The sequence below is a fragment of the Clinocottus analis genome, unplaced genomic scaffold, assembly GCF_023055335.1.
Source record: "Clinocottus analis isolate CAN_PGR_092001 unplaced genomic scaffold, fCliAna1.0.p SCAF_20, whole genome shotgun sequence".
Lineage (NCBI taxonomy): Eukaryota > Metazoa > Chordata > Actinopteri > Perciformes > Cottidae > Clinocottus > Clinocottus analis.
The window spans coordinates 7,541,747-7,558,866 of NW_027175932.1; the positions used below are offsets into that span (position 1 = coordinate 7,541,747).

A 17,120-nucleotide genomic window follows, 5' to 3' on the forward strand; every position below is an offset into this window, starting at 1 on the left:
TTTTCAACTTTCAACCATTGCTGTATGACAGATAATGGAGTAGGAACCTTTCAACAGTGCGACCCATCATTCGGGGGAAGGAAAACGGCGACGGACCACTATTGGACATATATCCGCCAATAACAACTTGCTAGCTTGACACGATTTAAAGCGTATTGTTTAATCTAGTCACTCCAAGTGTGTACATATTCAGTGAATGATCGACTGGGGGTACATTACATGGAAAACATTTAATTTGTTATTACACAAATGGCAACATGGGTAAATGTGTATGTCGGTGGTAATATAAACGCGAATCAGTAATCAAATGATTCCGGCTCGTGATAGCTAAAAGGCTAACGCGATGGTTAGTGACATGTAAAACTAGTCATGTTAGCTTGCTGACGATTTGGAGTTATTGGCAAATAACATATTCTGAGACTTATTGGTCTCAGTTTATTAGTCAAAACTCGACCTAAAGCGAGCGCCTTCGGCTTTAAGGCGGTGCAGATAATTTCCTGACCGGGAATCGTTTCTCTGACAAGGTTTCCACCAGGTGAGTTGACATTCACTGACCACCAGCCACTAAGATAAGTTGAACATCGTAGTTGTATTAGTTGTGTTATGTTTATAATGTTTGTACATTGAAATGTGACCGCTGTCATACATATTTCTAATAATATACTTACGACACACTGTATAACACAGTGTGGTTTTACTTGTCCTTTACTGCGTGTGTGTGTGCGTGTGTCTTTATTTAAATCTCACGCTTGTGTCTTTTTTCTGTTATCATTACAGATCAGGCACGCTGGATTTCTGCAAAATGAAGATGTTTTCCGTGTCTCACAAGACGGTCTTTGTGGTGGACCACTGTCCCTACATGGCAGAGTCGAGTCGTCAGCAGGTGGAGTGTGATGTGCTGACGAAGAGTCGAGGTCAAGGGGTTATTCCTTTGGCCCCTGTGTCCAAGTCCCTGTGGACCTGTGCGGTGGAGTGCTCCATGGAGTACTGCCGGATCCTCTACGATGTTTATCCGCTGCACAAATTGGTTAGCTTCTTATTTTCTGTTTTGTCTTATTTGTTTTAGCTGTTTCTCCCCCATTGGTTTCACTGAAGAGATTTAACTAAATATGTGTCAATTGGGACAAATAGGATATCTTATACATATTTAGTCAATGTCGATACTAGTTACAGTGGCCCAATTACACTAAATCAACATTGATCTGATTTTTTTATTTTACAGATTAATTACCTTGTGAGTGATTCCGAGTTCCACATCTTGAATAGCTGGAGGCAGGAAGACCAAAGCACTCATGAGGTAATCTTTGAGTTACTGAGTCATATCATATATCAGTTAGAATTCTTACTGTTAGTCTACAGTAAGTTCTGCAGTGACGATCGTTGAATTCTCAAGCTGGGTTCCAGCTCCTGCCATATTTTGGTGAAGTGCAACATTATTATTAACATCAGTGACCATGTGATGCAGGTTTTCATCAGAACTGGACATGCAATACGATTATCTAATTTTTTCCTCCTCTCTGACAGCTCATGTCAGCTCTTGCAGCTGTCGGGCCACCTAACCCACGCGAGGACCCAGAGTGTTGCAGCATCCTGCACGGGCTGGTTGCTGCGGTGGAGTCGTTATGCAAGATCACAGAGTTGCAGCACGAGAGGCGCACCACCCTGATGGACACAGCTGAGAGAGTTGCCAATAGGGGTCGTATTATCTGCTTAACCAATGCTAAAAGGTAAACGTAACATGGTGCAAAATCTACTGCGGGGCAGGCGTCAGCCACTTGTCGGTTTCAAAAGCTTATTTTAATTATACAAACTGTGATTGCTGAGAGGGTTTCAGCAATGATAGTTTGTATTATTAAAATAGGCTTTTGGTATGTGTTATATTATTTAGGACAATTTTAATGTGGGGCTCTTTCTGTGTTTGATCATACAGTGATACTCATGTGCGGATGTTGGAAGACTGCATCCAAGAGACTATTTTAGAACAAAACAAGCTGGCAGCAGGCTCAGACAGGTCAGTGTAAGATGATGCGATGATTGTAGCGATTCTTCTCTTTTGAGCACTGGCTCATAGCTGTGTTTTCTTGATTCATACTCATCGTTGTGTGCTTTAGGCTGATGGCCATCCAGCAGTGTGAACTGGTCTTAGTTCACATCCACCCACAGGGTGAGGACACGCTGGTGTCTGACCGGCCGAAGAAAGAGGTGGGTGCTAACAAAGAAGACGTGAGGTTGTGTGAAAACATTGCACTGAACGCTAACTCTAACCCATCATTTCTCGCTGCAACTTCCTCTCTGGTTGTCTCAGATCTCCCCTCTGCTCACGAGCGAGGTTCACAGCGTTCGTGCCGGTCGGAACCTTTCCACCAAACTCAACATTCTTGTCCAGCAGCACTATGACTTGGCCTCCACCACCATAACAAACATCCCCATGAAGGTAAGGGGCTTTTTGCCCTTTGTTTGGTCTTGCACATGCCACACCAAAATTAAATCTCACATCAACTTTAAATATTACATTTATTTTTGCTAGTACATAAATGTTGTCATGTCCAGAATGCAGACCACTCCCTCTTTTTACTTGATTGTTTTATTTTTTACTTTTCTCTCACAGCCTTCACACTACTTCTTTTGCTTGCTTAATCTTTATGTATGAGCCCTTCCTCACCAATAATTACTCATGAAACTTTACAGTCTCATCTTTTCGTTTATCTCATTTGCATGTTGATTTGACTGTGAATCTGCTGCTGGTTTCATGCTGTATTTTCTGTTTTGCTAGCCCACATTAAATGTTTGCGACCAGGTTAGTACTCTTATCACACACACATCCAAGTGAGGAAGGGTCAGAGTTTACACCACATAGTGTACAGTGTATGTTTGGAGCTCTTCTGTTGCATCAGGCTTACAGTGTCTTTAATTTGTTTTGATGTGACAGTTGGTCAAAAGATTTGCTGATGAGGCTCCAGTAAAGGACAGGCAACTCTGGTCTCATGCGGACAAGGGAGTGCAAAATTTGAGGTCTGCTGGAAAAGCGAAAGTCTACAAACATCTTCAATTAAATTGTATTATGACTATTTTGACTCACAATTAGTAATCCAAATTGTTTTTGGAAAAATAAATTAATTTGGTGGCTTTAGGATTTCTACCAAAGACTATATAAAATTCACAATATTCATGTTGCGTTAAACTGTTTTCATGTCCGAACATCTTTGACCAGCGTTGCCTCTTTTAAATTGTTAAATACTGTCGGTGTCTGTCAGGTGTTCGCACCTTAAAAGTTGCCTAAACTGTCCCCTGGTCTCTGTTTCCCCCCATCAGTTCCCACCCATTCCCCCATTAGTGTCTTGCTGTGGTTCATTGTGCTGTCTGGATAACTTTTTTTTTTTTTTTAACCTGACCTTTAGCTGTCCTAAAACTGCGATATTTTACAGGTGTAGACTGTTGTCATTTTTAAAGCTTGTAATTAATTGATTAAAAACAAGTTTTTAGATGAGCAGTTTCCAGACCCCATTGGGTTAAACAGATAGAGCTGTTTTTGATCAGGAATCCATGATTTTTGTCAACAAGTATAGGTTCAATATTGTGTGAGGATGTTTGCGCTAAACATTTGTCTCTGATGCGAGTAGAAGAAAGCACACTTAAGTCACCCAGAGAGCTTTTTTTCTTTTATTTTGGTCATTATCATTTACCCTTTGGAACATGAAATCAGCAGTGTTCTTGTGTGTTTGTGTTTGTATTAGTTTGCACATTGTGAGAGCTGAGTTCATGCTGACCCGTATGTGTTATTGTCTCTGCGGATGGACAGGAAGAGCAGCACGCCAACACATCGGCCAATTATGACGTTGAGCTCCTGCATCACCGAGATGCTCACCTGGAGTTCTTCAAAAGTGGTGAGGATACAAGTTAAAAAAATATGAACTAATATATATAATAGTGAAATAGTGAATAATGAAAGTAGCTTTCATTGTTTACATTATGAGCACCAGGTAAGGAAATAAGTAAATTCTTGGACATCCTTCATGATTTTTGCATGCATTTAATGTATGCTTAATATTTTTTCTGATCCATCAATCTGAAATAACCAATTCATATGTAATCTTTGTGTTGTGCAGGAGACTTGCATATGGCTGGCACCAGCACTCGAGAAAATGGACTGAAAGAGACAATTACACTGAAATGGTGCACGCCACGAACCAACAGCATAGGTGGGCATAGTCAAGTCTTTATTTGTCAGTTGTTACTTACTTTAAAGGGTTTTAAGCTTCAAACATTCATGGTAAAGTATTTCCTCATTTGACCTTTTTGGCCATTACCTTTAAGAAAAATGTTTAGTCAGTATTTTACTTTGAAATCTTGTTATTAATAAATAATTAGATTTCATATAAACAATACCTTGTTGCAGCTCTTATGAAAGGACAAACAGTTTAAGCCTAAAAAGCATTATTGGTGTATATTGCAGAATAGTTTGACTGCGACAGCCGTAATATGTGATTTAATTGATCTATTTGTGTCTTATATTTCCCACCCCAGAACTGCATTACTGTACGGGAGCTTACCGCATCTCCCCCACAGACGTGAACAGTCGTCCCTCGTCATGTTTAACCAACTTTCTCCTCAACGGTAAGCTAGATAATGGCTCTTTTTATCCCGTTGTTTCTCTGGTCTCCTAATTGACTGTAAATGTTTGGCCTGTCGATCAACTACTTCGTTTCTTGATTGACTAAAGGTCGATCGGTGCTGCTGGAGCAGCCGAGAAAGTCTGGGTCAAAGGTTATCAGCCACATGCTCAGCAGCCACGGAGGCGAGATCTTCCTGCACGTGCTCAACAGCAACCGCTCAACGCTGGAGGACCCGCCCTCCATCAGCGAGGGCTGTGGAGGCCGAGTCACCGACTACCGCATCACTGTACGTTGGGCTTACACCTGCCAGCTTGCAATAAACAGCAGTAATCTTCAAATGGTAACTGTTTTTTTTCTTTCAGGATTTTGGTGAATTTATGAGGGAGAACAGACTCACTCCTGTTTCAGAGTCTTCCCATGATCCCTCGGGGAAGTTACCAGTTGAGAGGGCCAAAGCTCAGCTGGAACGCCACACTCGATACTGGCCAATGATCATCTCCCAGACCACCATCTTCAACATGCAGGCGGTGAGTGAGCGGCATAAAACATGATCCGTTTCCCATGGTTCAATGGCCCACATCGTTATCATCCTTCATTTCTGTGTCTGCGTGTCTTCCTCTTTTCCTCCACTAGGTGGTTCCTTTAGCTAACCTGATAGTGAAAGAGACTTTGTCTGAGGAGGATGTTCTGACCTGCCAAAAGACAGTTTACAACCTGGTGGACATGGAGAGGAAGAACGACCCTCTCCCTATTTCCACCGTGGGATCCAGAGGCAAAGGCCCCAAGAGGTATGTATTCCAAAATCAACGTTACAATTCATGAAAGTAAACGCCGGAGTCGCTGATGCATCTGCATTGTTATTCTCAGAGATGAACAGTATCGTATAATGTGGAACGAGCTTGAGACATTAGTGAAAACTCACGCCGGCGCCACGGACAGACACCAGCGGGTACTGGACTGCATCATTGCCTGTCGCAGCAAACCACCTGAGGAGGAGGAGAGGAAGAAGAGAGGGAGGAAGAGGGAGGATAGGGAAGACAGGACAGAAAAGAATGGCAGCAAGGAGACGGATGACAAAAGCTGGCAGGAGTCGGAAAGGTCAGTGCTGCTCTGATGTCTTGTTTCCACACACGTGAATAATAACTTACAAGAATCTGTTGCTTTTGGATGTGTCAGTAACTTTCTACTCGCTCATGCTTCCCTCTGTTTTTGTTTTTAACCTGAAGACTTAAAGGTTTGCTGGAGAAAGAAGAGCAAGAGTCTGAGGTAATCAAGGATTCCCCGGACTCTCCAGAGCCGCTCAACAAGAAGCCACGCCTCTGTACGGAGGAAGTTCAGCCTCCAGAGAGAGCAAAAGGTAGAAACCTTCATTATACCTTTTTCTCTGCTTTAATATAGATGCCACCCCAAGAAATCACTGGCAAACAGACCAAAAACTTGGCAGAAAAGCACTGAGTCAATGAGAGCTAATTCTGCCAAATGCCACTTGATGACAACACTGCTGGTTATGTGTGTTTTTATCTGTGGCTTTATCTCGCTGTTCTTTCAGGTCCGGTCTCGCTCCTTACCATGTGGAGCAATCGCATCACTGTAGCCAATTCGAGGAAGCACCAAGAGTTTGTCGGAAGAGTGAGCTCCGTCAACAACAAGTTTGAGTTGTACCAGCAGCTCAAAGACGAAAATGGGTGTGTGAGAAAAAGCAATTATCTGTTACTTTATGGGTGTAATATTCCTTTTACGTTGAATGTGTCAAAACGGATAGCTATCTTTTAATCAGATTTGACCTTTTCTCTTCCGACAGGATGGATGTCCATGAAAACGGCAAGGCCTCAAGATGATGTTTCCACGGATCCGTTGCTCCACCCCTGCCAAGGATAGAGATTTTGAGCCTCAGTGTTTTTACAGAGTTGAGTGTGACCTTATACTCACAGAACAAGGGCATCAAATAACATAGACAGTGAACTCTTAACAAGGAATTTCTACTGTTTTTTTTTACTCATGATTTTGTAGATATGCTGTTCACATATTGTGTAACACAATAAAAGCTGTCAATAGAGAATTTTCCTGTAAAATTGATGTCTTGTCATGTATTTAGAGTTTACATCTGTACATTTTTGAAGAAACAAACAGCTAACTGAACTGAAGAACTCGCTACTCAGTGTTAAGGTAACTTAGATTAACTAGATTAGATTAATTTACCATAACCTCACGAGCACACAGCTACACAGCAAAGGTCTGTCTGTAACATTCAAAGGCATCTGCTTAAATACAGCCCTCAATCAACAAGATCGAGTTTGCGCCATAAGTGCAGGTGAAACCATTTACTTCTTTACACATGTTAAGTTGCAAAAGCTATAAAAACCCTTTTTTAATACTCCTAACATATGGTATGGTATTTACAGTAGGTTCCTTAGTTAATGGTAATGGTAACCTTAATACTTACTTGAGATGGAAGCTGAGGAAGATGTTGCCTGGACTGAGCTCTCTCTTCTGAATGGGTAAAGACCAACCACCTGTACTGATGTGCACGTGACTACTAAGAAGCTAGTGCCCTCTAGAGCAGGAAAAGTGTAGGAAATGTCCTTTTGTGGAGTAGCTGTTAAGTGGTTTATTTCAGTAGTGGCAGACAGATGCATCATTGAAGCAAACAGCAAGCATAACTTCATTTGACTCAGCTTGTTCCCTTTACACACCATCATGCATTGATGTCTGGGTCAAAAAGAATTGCACGCTTGAATGAAATGTACAAAATGGTGCTATTAAAGCGCTCAATGTGGGTACTTTTGAGTTGTGGGGTAAAATCATTACGTACACATGATCCTGCACCACAGATTTGCCACATAAAGGGGACGAGGGATGAAGGCTCAGCATTTAATGAATGAAGGACATGGCGTACGGCTGAACAGTAGAGGGAGCAGTTGGATCAAAATGGTCCTCCGATACTCCTCGAGAGCTCTCAAACAAGGAAAGAGGAATGGGATAGGTCACACATAGGCCTGCTGCTGGTTGTGATTCTCATGACTGAGGATATGTGGGGAAACGTATGAATTTGCTGTGACTCTCCAAACAGCAGTGTATAGAGTGTTTGTTGCAATGATGACATGAATTGCACACTCTCATGAGCTGACTTGACAAATGGCTGTACTACAAGGCAACTTTTTTTACGCCACGGACCGGTGTCGTGACTGACAATTTTTTCACAGACTGGCCTTCACAGTGTGGGCGATTAATACGGCGTGATACATATGAATTAGTGGTAACCCTCAGCTTGTTTCTCTGCAGTGTGAGCCATGAGTGTGTCCGAGTGATGGGAGACACCCGACGTGTGCTCTTTATATCCGGTCTACTCTGTAACTTAGACCTTTATGTACTGCTTAACTTAAACCCTGCTCCACAAAGACAGGATGTTGAAAATGGAAGCAGGTTTTCAGAGTTTTTTTGGCGATCTCAGGATATTCTGTCTTGATTTCAGACCAGAACCAACATCGTTCGATACAACGATAGGCTTTGCCTTTTTTTGGTGCAAGTAAATAAACCATATTTGTTGTTAAACCACTCACTTCCTACACAGTGTGTTTATTGATTGATTGATAGTCACACATCAGCCAACTGCCTGGTGAGGAAGGCCGGGAATCCTCCAACATTGTCAATATACACACAGCGGATCACAGCTGGATTGAAACACAAAACTGTTAATTTCTCTGTTTGACACATTTCATCTATTGCAACTTTGAAGGTGTCCTGACAAGCCAAGCAATAAAGTTTGAGAGTACAACCCTCGCACTGCTGACGTGTTGTAATTGGTCATCTTACTTAACTGAACAAACACTACCTGTTAGTTTAGGGGCAGGAAAATTAGGCAAACTGCAGAGGGTTAATTTGTTAGACATTACCATTAACGTAACAATCCCCCATGATGTAAACGGCTTAGAGCTTTAATAACTTGAAAGTCCCTCCAGCTGCAGTCCTGTCTGTGGAGTACCCTCAACTTCACCGTTCTGTGAGTTTTGCAAAACTGTTTTCTTCAGTGTCAGTGAGGCAAACTTCCACTCAGAGGTGGGAAGTGACAAACAAGAGGGAGACAAACATGGTGAGCTATAATAATGAAGAGCACAAGCTTTCTTCTGCTTTTAGATAAAATATCCAATCCTCCGCCTTTTGAGGGTTTATAATTATTTTTGGAGAAAATATTATTTAGATTTTAGTTTTACCTTGAGAGAGTAAGAATGTCAAGTATTTTCATTATTTATTTTCATTAACTTTGAATGTAATGCTTTAGGGGTAATATTTTATGTTTAATGGAAGGCGTTCAGACTAATGATACATCAATTAAGCCAAGCAGCAGATATTAAAAATATATATATATAGGACTGTGCTTCTTTAGCTTGTTAAACTAGAACTATGTGATTAATCCTGATACTCAGTCACACCCTCTTGCCTCTAGACCTGAAGATATTTGTTCTTTTCATTACATTTCTTCAGAAGTCTACAGTGTGTGAGTACATAATTGTCTCTATTAGTATCTATCATTATTATGATCTATTATCTTATTTTTTTTGCCTGTCAGTTGATAGTGTTATATGGAGTTATAGCTGTATTTTTGTTGGGACTGTATTGTTTAACTAGAATATTTTGCAAGAAATTTGATATATATATATATATATATAAAATATTATATATATATATATATATATATATATATATATATATATATATATATATATATATATATATATATATATATATATATTACGGTAGTGAGATGTGTTATTGAGGTTATTGAGGTACATTATATATGCCAACATTACCAGTAGTAAAATGTGTTATTGGGTTAGGGTTAGCCACACTATGGAAATTTTGCAAGAAATTTCCATAATGTAGCTTAAAAACCACATCACAGTTTTTGACATATTTAGACCTTTTGCAAAGCTTCACTTGATTCAGAAATAGGGTCCTGTGACACACTGTACAGACGTAGGTGGGTCCATGCCAAATTCTTTGAGCAAAGGAAGCTGTTGCAGCTTGCATCACATCGTAGATCACAGGCTGGGCTTCAACTTCTGGCTGTGGAGTTGGTCGGTGGTGATTTCCATTCGGAGTGCACGTTGCAACTTGTGATGAATGCGAAACATAGCATTGGTAGTCAACTTCTCTCTCTTCTTCTGGGGAGAGCGCTGTATGTAATAAGGCTTGAATGCTGGGTCACTTTGATACCGTTGGTTACGGCGCTGTATGTGACGTAGCCTGAATGCTGGGTCACTGCGATACTGTTGGTTACAGCTGGGTCCCTGTGATAGTATCACAGGGACCCAGCATTCAGGCTACGTTGCTTACAGTGGTCTAACCAACAGTATCACAGTGATACTGTTGGTTAGAGCGCAACGTAGCCTGAATGCTGGGTCACTGTGATATAGGGTTTAAAGACCTTGTCTTTTTCTTTGCCTGTAGTTCCGGTCACATGGACACCTCTGGGATAGACATTTTTCTTCCTGTTCTTGAAAATGTCTTTGGTCTGTTCCGAAAATCAGGTTCTGTGTTATATCTTCTGACTATGGAGAGTTTCTTTTAAAATGCAGGGTCAGATTGGTACCTCTGAACCTTTTTGTCTGAAATCTTTTTGTCCTTGGATGTGATTGGATTTGTTCTGCACATAGCTTTTTTTCGCCGTTGCTTAGTCATTTTGGAGACATTTTTTCCTGGTTTTCCTGTTTGATCCAAATGTTCTGGCGAGAGCGGGTGAGAGAAAGGGGGGGAGAGAGGAAGAGAGAGAGAGAGGGAAGGAGAGAGAGAGATGGAGTGAGAAAGAGGGGGAGAGAGATGGAGGGAGATGGAGAGAGGCAGAAAGAGAGAGAGGGAGATAGGGAGGGAGGAAGCGATGGAGAGGGAGAGAAAGGGGGAGAGAGAAATGTAGAGAGAGGGACAGGACATACATTTAAAATGTGTGTCGTGCAAATTTTGCTCAACTCGCAGCAAAGTGAAATTTACATAAAATCATAAGACCGTGCGTAGCTGTGAACCAGTGGCGGGCAGTCAGGGTTTCTAAGCCTTCTCTGTTGGCCTGAACAGAATCACAAAGTTATAGCTATTTATAATATTTTGTTTTTCTTTTGTATTTTTATAATTAAAAGCAATAGCTATTTAATAATGTAATTGATTTTCACAAATACACTACATGTTTTATTCTTATTTTTTCCCTATTAGCTTATTTTCTCATTGCACAGCTGTCTTCATCTGTTCCTCTGCTCCTTCAGACCTCTGGTGTGGTTTGCTTGGGAGCTGGTTAACAGCATCTTATCCAATCACATTTCAACTATCTTTATCTATGGAAGAGTAGGTTAAAATACATGAAACCTCCTTCTACACGACGGTCTGTCTGCACGGTGGTGCAGTGGCAAGCACTGGCGCCTCACAGCCGGGTTCGGATACTGGTCTGGCAGGTCCTTCTGTGTGGAGTTTGCATGTTCTCCCCCTCCGGCTTCCTCCCACAGTTCAAACACATACGGTTTATTTGACTCTAAATTGCCCGTAGGTGTGAATGTGAGAGTGAATGGTTGTCTGTCTCTATGTCTGCCATGTGGTGGACTGGCAACTTGTCCAGGGTGTACCCTGCCTTCACCCATTGACAGCTGGGATTTGCTCAAGCGCCCCGCGACCATAAAACAGGATAAGCGGTTTTGGATAATGGATGGATGGATAAATGTGACTGGTTGTTGACTTGGACAACATGCTTTAGTGTGTCAGTCTGTGACCATAACTCCCAGCACACTTTTTTCCCCAGGTCCGCCCGTGATGTGGACTATACGGCAATCACTGAAGACTGAAGTCGAAAACACACAGCCCGCCACTGCTGTGAACAATGCACGCTCAATGTACAGCGTTCTCTAAAAAACTAATAGAAAAAATGTGGGTGTCCTTTCCCCGACAGACTTGGAGGATGGCGGTAAATTGGCTGGGACTGCTGTCCATAGGAGTGTTTTACATACTGATTCTGGCCATGGGCATCTGGGCATCCAGGAAGTCCAAGCGTGAGGAGAAGAAGTGCACTGGGAAACGCAGTGAAGTTATAATGGTTGGTGGGCGGGACCTAAACATCTGGGTCAGCATCTGTACTATGACAGGTAAAAATAGTGATGATATTAATAATAACATCATAGATTAACATCGTCACTGAATGGGGCTGTATGTGTTTGTTATAGCAAACAATTCAGGGACATTTATTTTGAAATCAGGGAACTTAAAGCAAATGTTTTAAATTCATTTTAATCTATTTAATTCCATCAATGTATAAGTGGTGGACCTAGATTCATTAATTCTCTGTAGTATAACCTGTATGTGTCCTGTTGTTTTTCAGCCACTTGGGTGGGAGGAGGCTATATTTTGGGTATTTCTGAAATGGTCTATAATCCAACAAAGGGGTTGGTATGGGCCACTGGACCCCTTGCCTACGTCATTAGCTTCATTATAGGTGAGTGAGGTCAATTACAACAGCTTACTGTTGTCGTGATACACAGTAAAACCCATATCATACAGAGATTGTTTCAATAATAGCTAATGCATTATATCGGTAGGTTGCCAAAAATACCAGCATTTTTATATTTTTTCTAAACTACACATACTCCTGAAAAAAGACTGACATTATTACATAACCATTAAAGATGAGGACATTTTACTGGTGATTAATCTGTCAGACCAAAAACTGAACTCTGATGTTTTTGTTTGTGTGACTTCAGGTGCACTCTTCTTTGTCAAACCCATTCGGTCAAAGAATTATGTCACCCTCATGGACCCATTTCAGGAGAAATATGGCAACGCTGTAGCTGCAGTTCTTTTCATTCCCAGTCTCATTGGTGATATCTTGTGGATAGCATGCATACTTGGTATACTGGGTAAGTCTCAAACAACAACTTAATAAATGATGTCCTTGCAGAATCAGCAAGTTCAATCTGGACTACATAGGATTTTACACCACAAATATACAGTGAAAAATGTGTTTCTGTACAAATAGAGAGACATTTTAATGTACGTATGATGCAGATGAGATACATTGATAAAAACAGAAGAAAAAACAATCAAGTTTTGAGTTAGCATGTTTTTTAACTCAAACAAGCTTCTGAGTTTGAGTTTTGGTAAAGTTGTGGGTACCTCCCTCTGTTTGTGGTTACAGGAGGGACGATCAGCGTGGTCATGGATATCTCTTCCTCGATGGCTGTGTGCATCTCTGCTGCTGTGGCAGTCCTTTACACGCTAATGGGAGGACTGTACTCTGTGGCATACACTGATGTCATCCAGCTTGGCTTGATATTTGTTGGCTTGGTACAAACACTACATTTTAAAGAAGACTCAAACCATTTGACACATGATTTAACAGCTTTGTTGTTGTGAGCATGTTTCGGTAGACTGCAGCATGTGCTTTGAGCTCAATGCTGTACAGCTAGTGCAGGACTAATATACTGTCCTTGTTATCCTATTGTAATTTCCTCACTTCAGTGGCTCTGTGTGCCTTTCATACTGGCAAACCCTTCCTCTGCCAACATCACTGTTGCTGCAGTGACCAAACTTTACCAAGAGCCATGGATTGGCAGGATAGAGCCGGAAGAAGCAGGTCGCTGGATAGATGACCTATTGCTATTGGTAATGGACACTTGTGTCTTTAGTAAATATGTAAGATCAACAAGAAACACTATGCTGTGATGACATAAGCCACATAGCCTGAAATGCTACATGGACAAACATTGTCCATACCTTTGTTAAGCACTTTGTAATGGAACATACCTGCCATGTGATGTTTCCTCAACAATAACTTGGTTTGTATTCCTTAAGGCTGTTGGAGGGATCTGCTACCAGGCTTTCTACCAGAGAGTCCTGTCTACAGCCACTGATGCGCAAGCCAAAATCACCTGCTATGCTGGAGCAGTACTATTGCCTATTCTTGCCATCCCGTCACTTGTCATTGGGGCAGTCGCTGCATCTACCAGTATCTAGATTTAACACTGTTCTCATTGTTTTTGCTATTGAAATTATAATGTCTTTAGTGTTATAGTAGCTGTGATGAGTCATGAGTCTGCTATGTTAGAATTGTGCAGTAATGTGAAACATCCTCCACAAAAAGAACTATGTACAATAGGCAGTAATGTCTTCTACACCATCAAACATCTCTCACCAAATTCCACTCATGTAACTGTTTAATATGTCTGTTGCATTTAGATGTGTTTGTTGTCTTGTCAGATTGGAACGAGACCAGCTTCGGTTCTCCCAGCCCGTACGAACAGGACAAAGCCGGGATGATCTTGCCAATCGCCCTTCAGCATCTTTGCCCTTTTTACGTCTCACTGTTTGGTATGGGAGCGCTCGCTGCTTCTGTGATGTCATCGGTTGACTCTGCACTTCTGTCTGCCGCGTCCCTACTGGGCCGAAATATCTTCAAGAACCTCATCTACAAAAGGGTAACATCTTACATTACCATGACTCATATAGTGGCATTTATTTTGTTGCTTTTTAAAAAAAAAAAAAATACTGAATAAATGTTTGATTAGAAAACAATACATGTAACTATTCTAATAACAAATGAATTGTTTAGGCCTAGAAAGTCGTTACAGCTATGATATTAGCTCTGCGAGGGTATAGGTCTTTTTTTTTAAAGTTATTTGCAATGTGAGCTTCATCAGCAAGACAATTTCCAGGGAGAAACACAATGGATGGGTATATTTAGGCTCGTTGTGCAAAAGTTTAGGGTCGTTAGCAAATCAACTAACATTTGTTATAAAATGTTATCAACTTGAATTGATTACGTAATTGGGCTTATTAACGCGGGAATTCAGAGTAATATATTTTTAACTCACCTATGAACACGCATCACTGCACAGTGGGAGCAGTGGTGCTGCGTCTCGGACTGAAGGATGCTGCAGGTCAGTTTGGTGGTTGAGATGCGAAGAACATCACAGACATGGCTGTCAGTAATTTTGGTTCTCAGTAGACTTGTTTTTTTTTGGGTAGGGCTAGCCAATTAATTTCAGCAAACATCCTGGTATAATTTAATGCAAAAAAGGTATCACGCATTACTACTTTGTATTTAAATATTTAATATCCATTCCAACACTTTGACATAATTAGTACATCTTGTTACAAAGGCACTAAAAATATAATTACGTTTACTTACCACTACTTTGCATTAATAACGCAAACGCACGCAGAGACAGACGTGCACACAAAGAGACACAGGGCACGCGCAAGCTCACAGGGATCGTGTCTGCCAACTTTAACTAACCTTGTGCCTCTGCTTATACCGTTACTGTGAATAACGTGTAGTGCCAACCATCGAGGGTCACTCAGTTCATGAAGAGGTCAGTCATCTCTCGAAAACCGCTGCAGGGCGGAGCCGAGTGAGCAGCGTACCTCAGAGTGAGAGATAGGGCCCGCATTCATGTTGTATTCATGTTGAATTCATGTTGAATTCACATTATTCCTGCAACTTGAGTGACGCACTTTGTTATGAAGTCACTGTCTGCGAAGGTTTCCCGTGTCACGCTGTGAAATGAGCGACTTCGTAGCTGCTGGTGGGGCATTGTATTGTGTTGGACACCCCTGGTTTAGGGAAATAAATTACTTTACAGTCATGCCAGCGAGTCTGCGAGGTTGCGATTACAGAGCTGCCAACTTTAAAAAAAACAAACTTGGCGTGAGATTTTGTCGACAGGTGGGGGGGGGGGCGCGACTGTGTCTGTAAGATGCGCCGCAGATAAATAATAATAAGAAAGAAGTAAGTCTATGCAGCGAATAGGTCTACAGATGCGCTCTTTAGCGCCAACTACAGTCGGGGAGTTTGTAAAGGAATGAACGCCGTGAGATATTGGTTGTGGCGTCTGAGCGTGGGAAAACATGAAAAAGCGTGTCACACGGCGAAGCCGTGAGAGTTGGTAGGTCTGCGATTAGGCCATGCATGGAGAAAGATCGATGGATAGATAATTACTTTATTGATCCTCGAAGGAAAATTCAGGGGGCGTAAGTTATGTGAAAGGTTTTCCTGAAGCCACCAGAGATATATATATTTTTTAATTCTCTTTGCAATGGGAGCTCAGCTGATGCTGAGAGGGTGAATTGAAGCAATAATCTAGAAATCACATGAGAGAGGAAGCATTTCACATACAATGCTGCCTCCAACATTTAAATTGACGATACCTTGAAAACCAATTGTCCGATCCATGTATTAGTTTCATCGAAAGAAATGTCTTGACTCATTAAATGATTTCCTCTATTTCAGGCATCAGAACAAATGATTCTTGCTGTGGTGAAAGGGTCAGTCCTCCTGTGTGGAATAATAGGAGCAGGTCTGGCCTTGACGTCAAAGTCTATTCATCTGTTCTGGATCATCAGTGCAGATGTCTTATATTCGATGATGGCTCCTCAGGTGATTAGCGTCTTCTACTTATCCAGGAGGGTGAACCACTACGGTGCCTGTGCTGGCTTTGTGTTGGCACTGCTGCTCAGAGCTCTGGTGGGAGAACCACTGATGGGCCTTCCTGACATCCTGCCGCTGCCGTGGGACAAGATGGTGGACGGTCACCGATACCGCTTGTTCCCTTTTCGCACTGCAATCATGCTCATCAGCATGGCGACTATTTTAGGAGTTTCATGCTTTGCTTCGTGGTTGTCCGAGAAGGGCTTGTTGAAAAGAATAAGTGACGCTGAAACAGACACACACATGACTTACACAGCACCAGGTCCAACGGATGTGGAGGAGAAGGAGAATGAAAGAACAGCCTCACTTGTCCTCTCGACTTGAACACTTTCTTTCTGCATGTGGGAGCTCCTACCTGAGAGGGAGTGGTTTTAAAATCCCTTTATTGACTCAAGTACCAATAATTTAATATAAACCAAATCAATAAATATTATTTGTTCGTGTAGTTCATTTCTTTGTGTGTCTATGAATCAAGGCAAAAAGTAGACATTTTTAATAGGAGACTTCCAGTGATTTAGCTTTACATTTGATTTAATCCCATACTTCCTTTGATGCAACGAGAGAGCAACAACTTTTGTCAAAATGTCTGTGGCTAACACAAACCCTTCAGATTGTATGTGCACTAAATTGCACAGATTTGCCACATAATGAGGACGAGGGATGAAGGCTCAGCATTTGAAGAATAAAGGACATGGCGTACGGCTGAACAGTAGAGGGAGCAGTTGGATCAAAATGGTCCTCAGGTACTCCTTGTGGTATATTGGATCGAGCACTCGGTGCTCAAATGTGTTTGACTGTCACTACCACGGAGTACTGTGATAGATTGTTCATGTCTGCAGTTGATTCCTGCCCGAGCAGTAAAGAATCTAACTTGTGCTGCATCCTCGTCTCCGTGCATTTTGTATCTAACAGTGATTTAGATAACCCACGAATAGTACAACTACAACAGTGACGATACAAGAAGCATAAAGCCACAACACTCCTCGAGAGCTCTCAAACAAGGGAAGAGGAATGGGATAGGTCACACGTAGGCCTGCTGCTGTGTTTAAATG

At 41.6% G+C, this 17,120-nt stretch overlaps 2 protein-coding genes across 4 annotated transcripts; both read left to right on the forward strand.

The window, feature by feature from the left end:
• Positions 1 to 69: 69 nt before the first annotated feature.
• Positions 70 to 6,646, forward strand: ints13 (integrator complex subunit 13). Of its 3 annotated transcripts, XM_068587099.1 has the most exons (18): positions 70 to 535; positions 778 to 1,027; positions 1,223 to 1,297; positions 1,525 to 1,727; positions 1,931 to 2,011; positions 2,112 to 2,202; positions 2,306 to 2,434; positions 2,774 to 2,797; positions 3,800 to 3,884; positions 4,107 to 4,199; positions 4,525 to 4,614; positions 4,721 to 4,899; positions 4,976 to 5,140; positions 5,247 to 5,401; positions 5,481 to 5,711; positions 5,840 to 5,970; positions 6,163 to 6,298; positions 6,415 to 6,645. In XM_068587099.1, exons 2-18 carry the CDS (start codon positions 803 to 805, stop codon positions 6,449 to 6,451), a joined length of 2,130 nt encoding a protein of 709 aa, XP_068443200.1. In that variant the 5' UTR covers positions 70 to 535; positions 778 to 802; the 3' UTR covers positions 6,452 to 6,645. The 3 variants fall into 3 exon arrangements, with proteins under 3 accessions (XP_068443200.1, XP_068443201.1, XP_068443202.1); XM_068587100.1 differs by lacking the exon at positions 2,774 to 2,797 and having other exon boundaries at positions 71 to 535; XM_068587101.1 differs by lacking the exon at positions 70 to 535 and having other exon boundaries at positions 781 to 1,027; positions 6,415 to 6,646.
• Positions 6,647 to 9,103: 2,457 nt separating this feature from the next.
• On the forward strand, positions 9,104 to 16,821 carry LOC137791595 (high-affinity choline transporter 1-like). The gene is made up of 9 exons (XM_068586655.1): positions 9,104 to 9,108; positions 11,539 to 11,731; positions 11,965 to 12,078; positions 12,344 to 12,499; positions 12,778 to 12,926; positions 13,101 to 13,244; positions 13,434 to 13,587; positions 13,839 to 14,056; positions 15,871 to 16,821. Exons 2-9 carry the CDS (start codon positions 11,548 to 11,550, stop codon positions 16,390 to 16,392), a joined length of 1,641 nt encoding a protein of 546 aa, XP_068442756.1. The 5' UTR covers positions 9,104 to 9,108; positions 11,539 to 11,547; the 3' UTR covers positions 16,393 to 16,821.
• The last annotated feature ends 299 nt before the right edge of the window (positions 16,822 to 17,120 follow it).

Coding starts and splice junctions, on each gene's coding strand:
- ints13 (XM_068587099.1), top strand. CDS start 803: ATGAAGATGTTTTCCGTGTCTCACAAGACGGTCTTTGTGGTGGACCAC. Junction 1,028..1,222: donor TTTATCCGCTGCACAAATTG/GTTAGCTTCTTA, acceptor TTTATTTTACAG/ATTAATTACCTTGTGAGTGA. Junction 1,298..1,524: donor AAGACCAAAGCACTCATGAG/GTAATCTTTGAG, acceptor CCTCTCTGACAG/CTCATGTCAGCTCTTGCAGC.
- LOC137791595 (XM_068586655.1), top strand. CDS start 11,548: ATGGCGGTAAATTGGCTGGGACTGCTGTCCATAGGAGTGTTTTACATA. Junction 11,732..11,964: donor CAGCATCTGTACTATGACAG/GTAAAAATAGTG, acceptor GTTGTTTTTCAG/CCACTTGGGTGGGAGGAGGC. Junction 12,500..12,777: donor ATGCATACTTGGTATACTGG/GTAAGTCTCAAA, acceptor TTGTGGTTACAG/GAGGGACGATCAGCGTGGTC.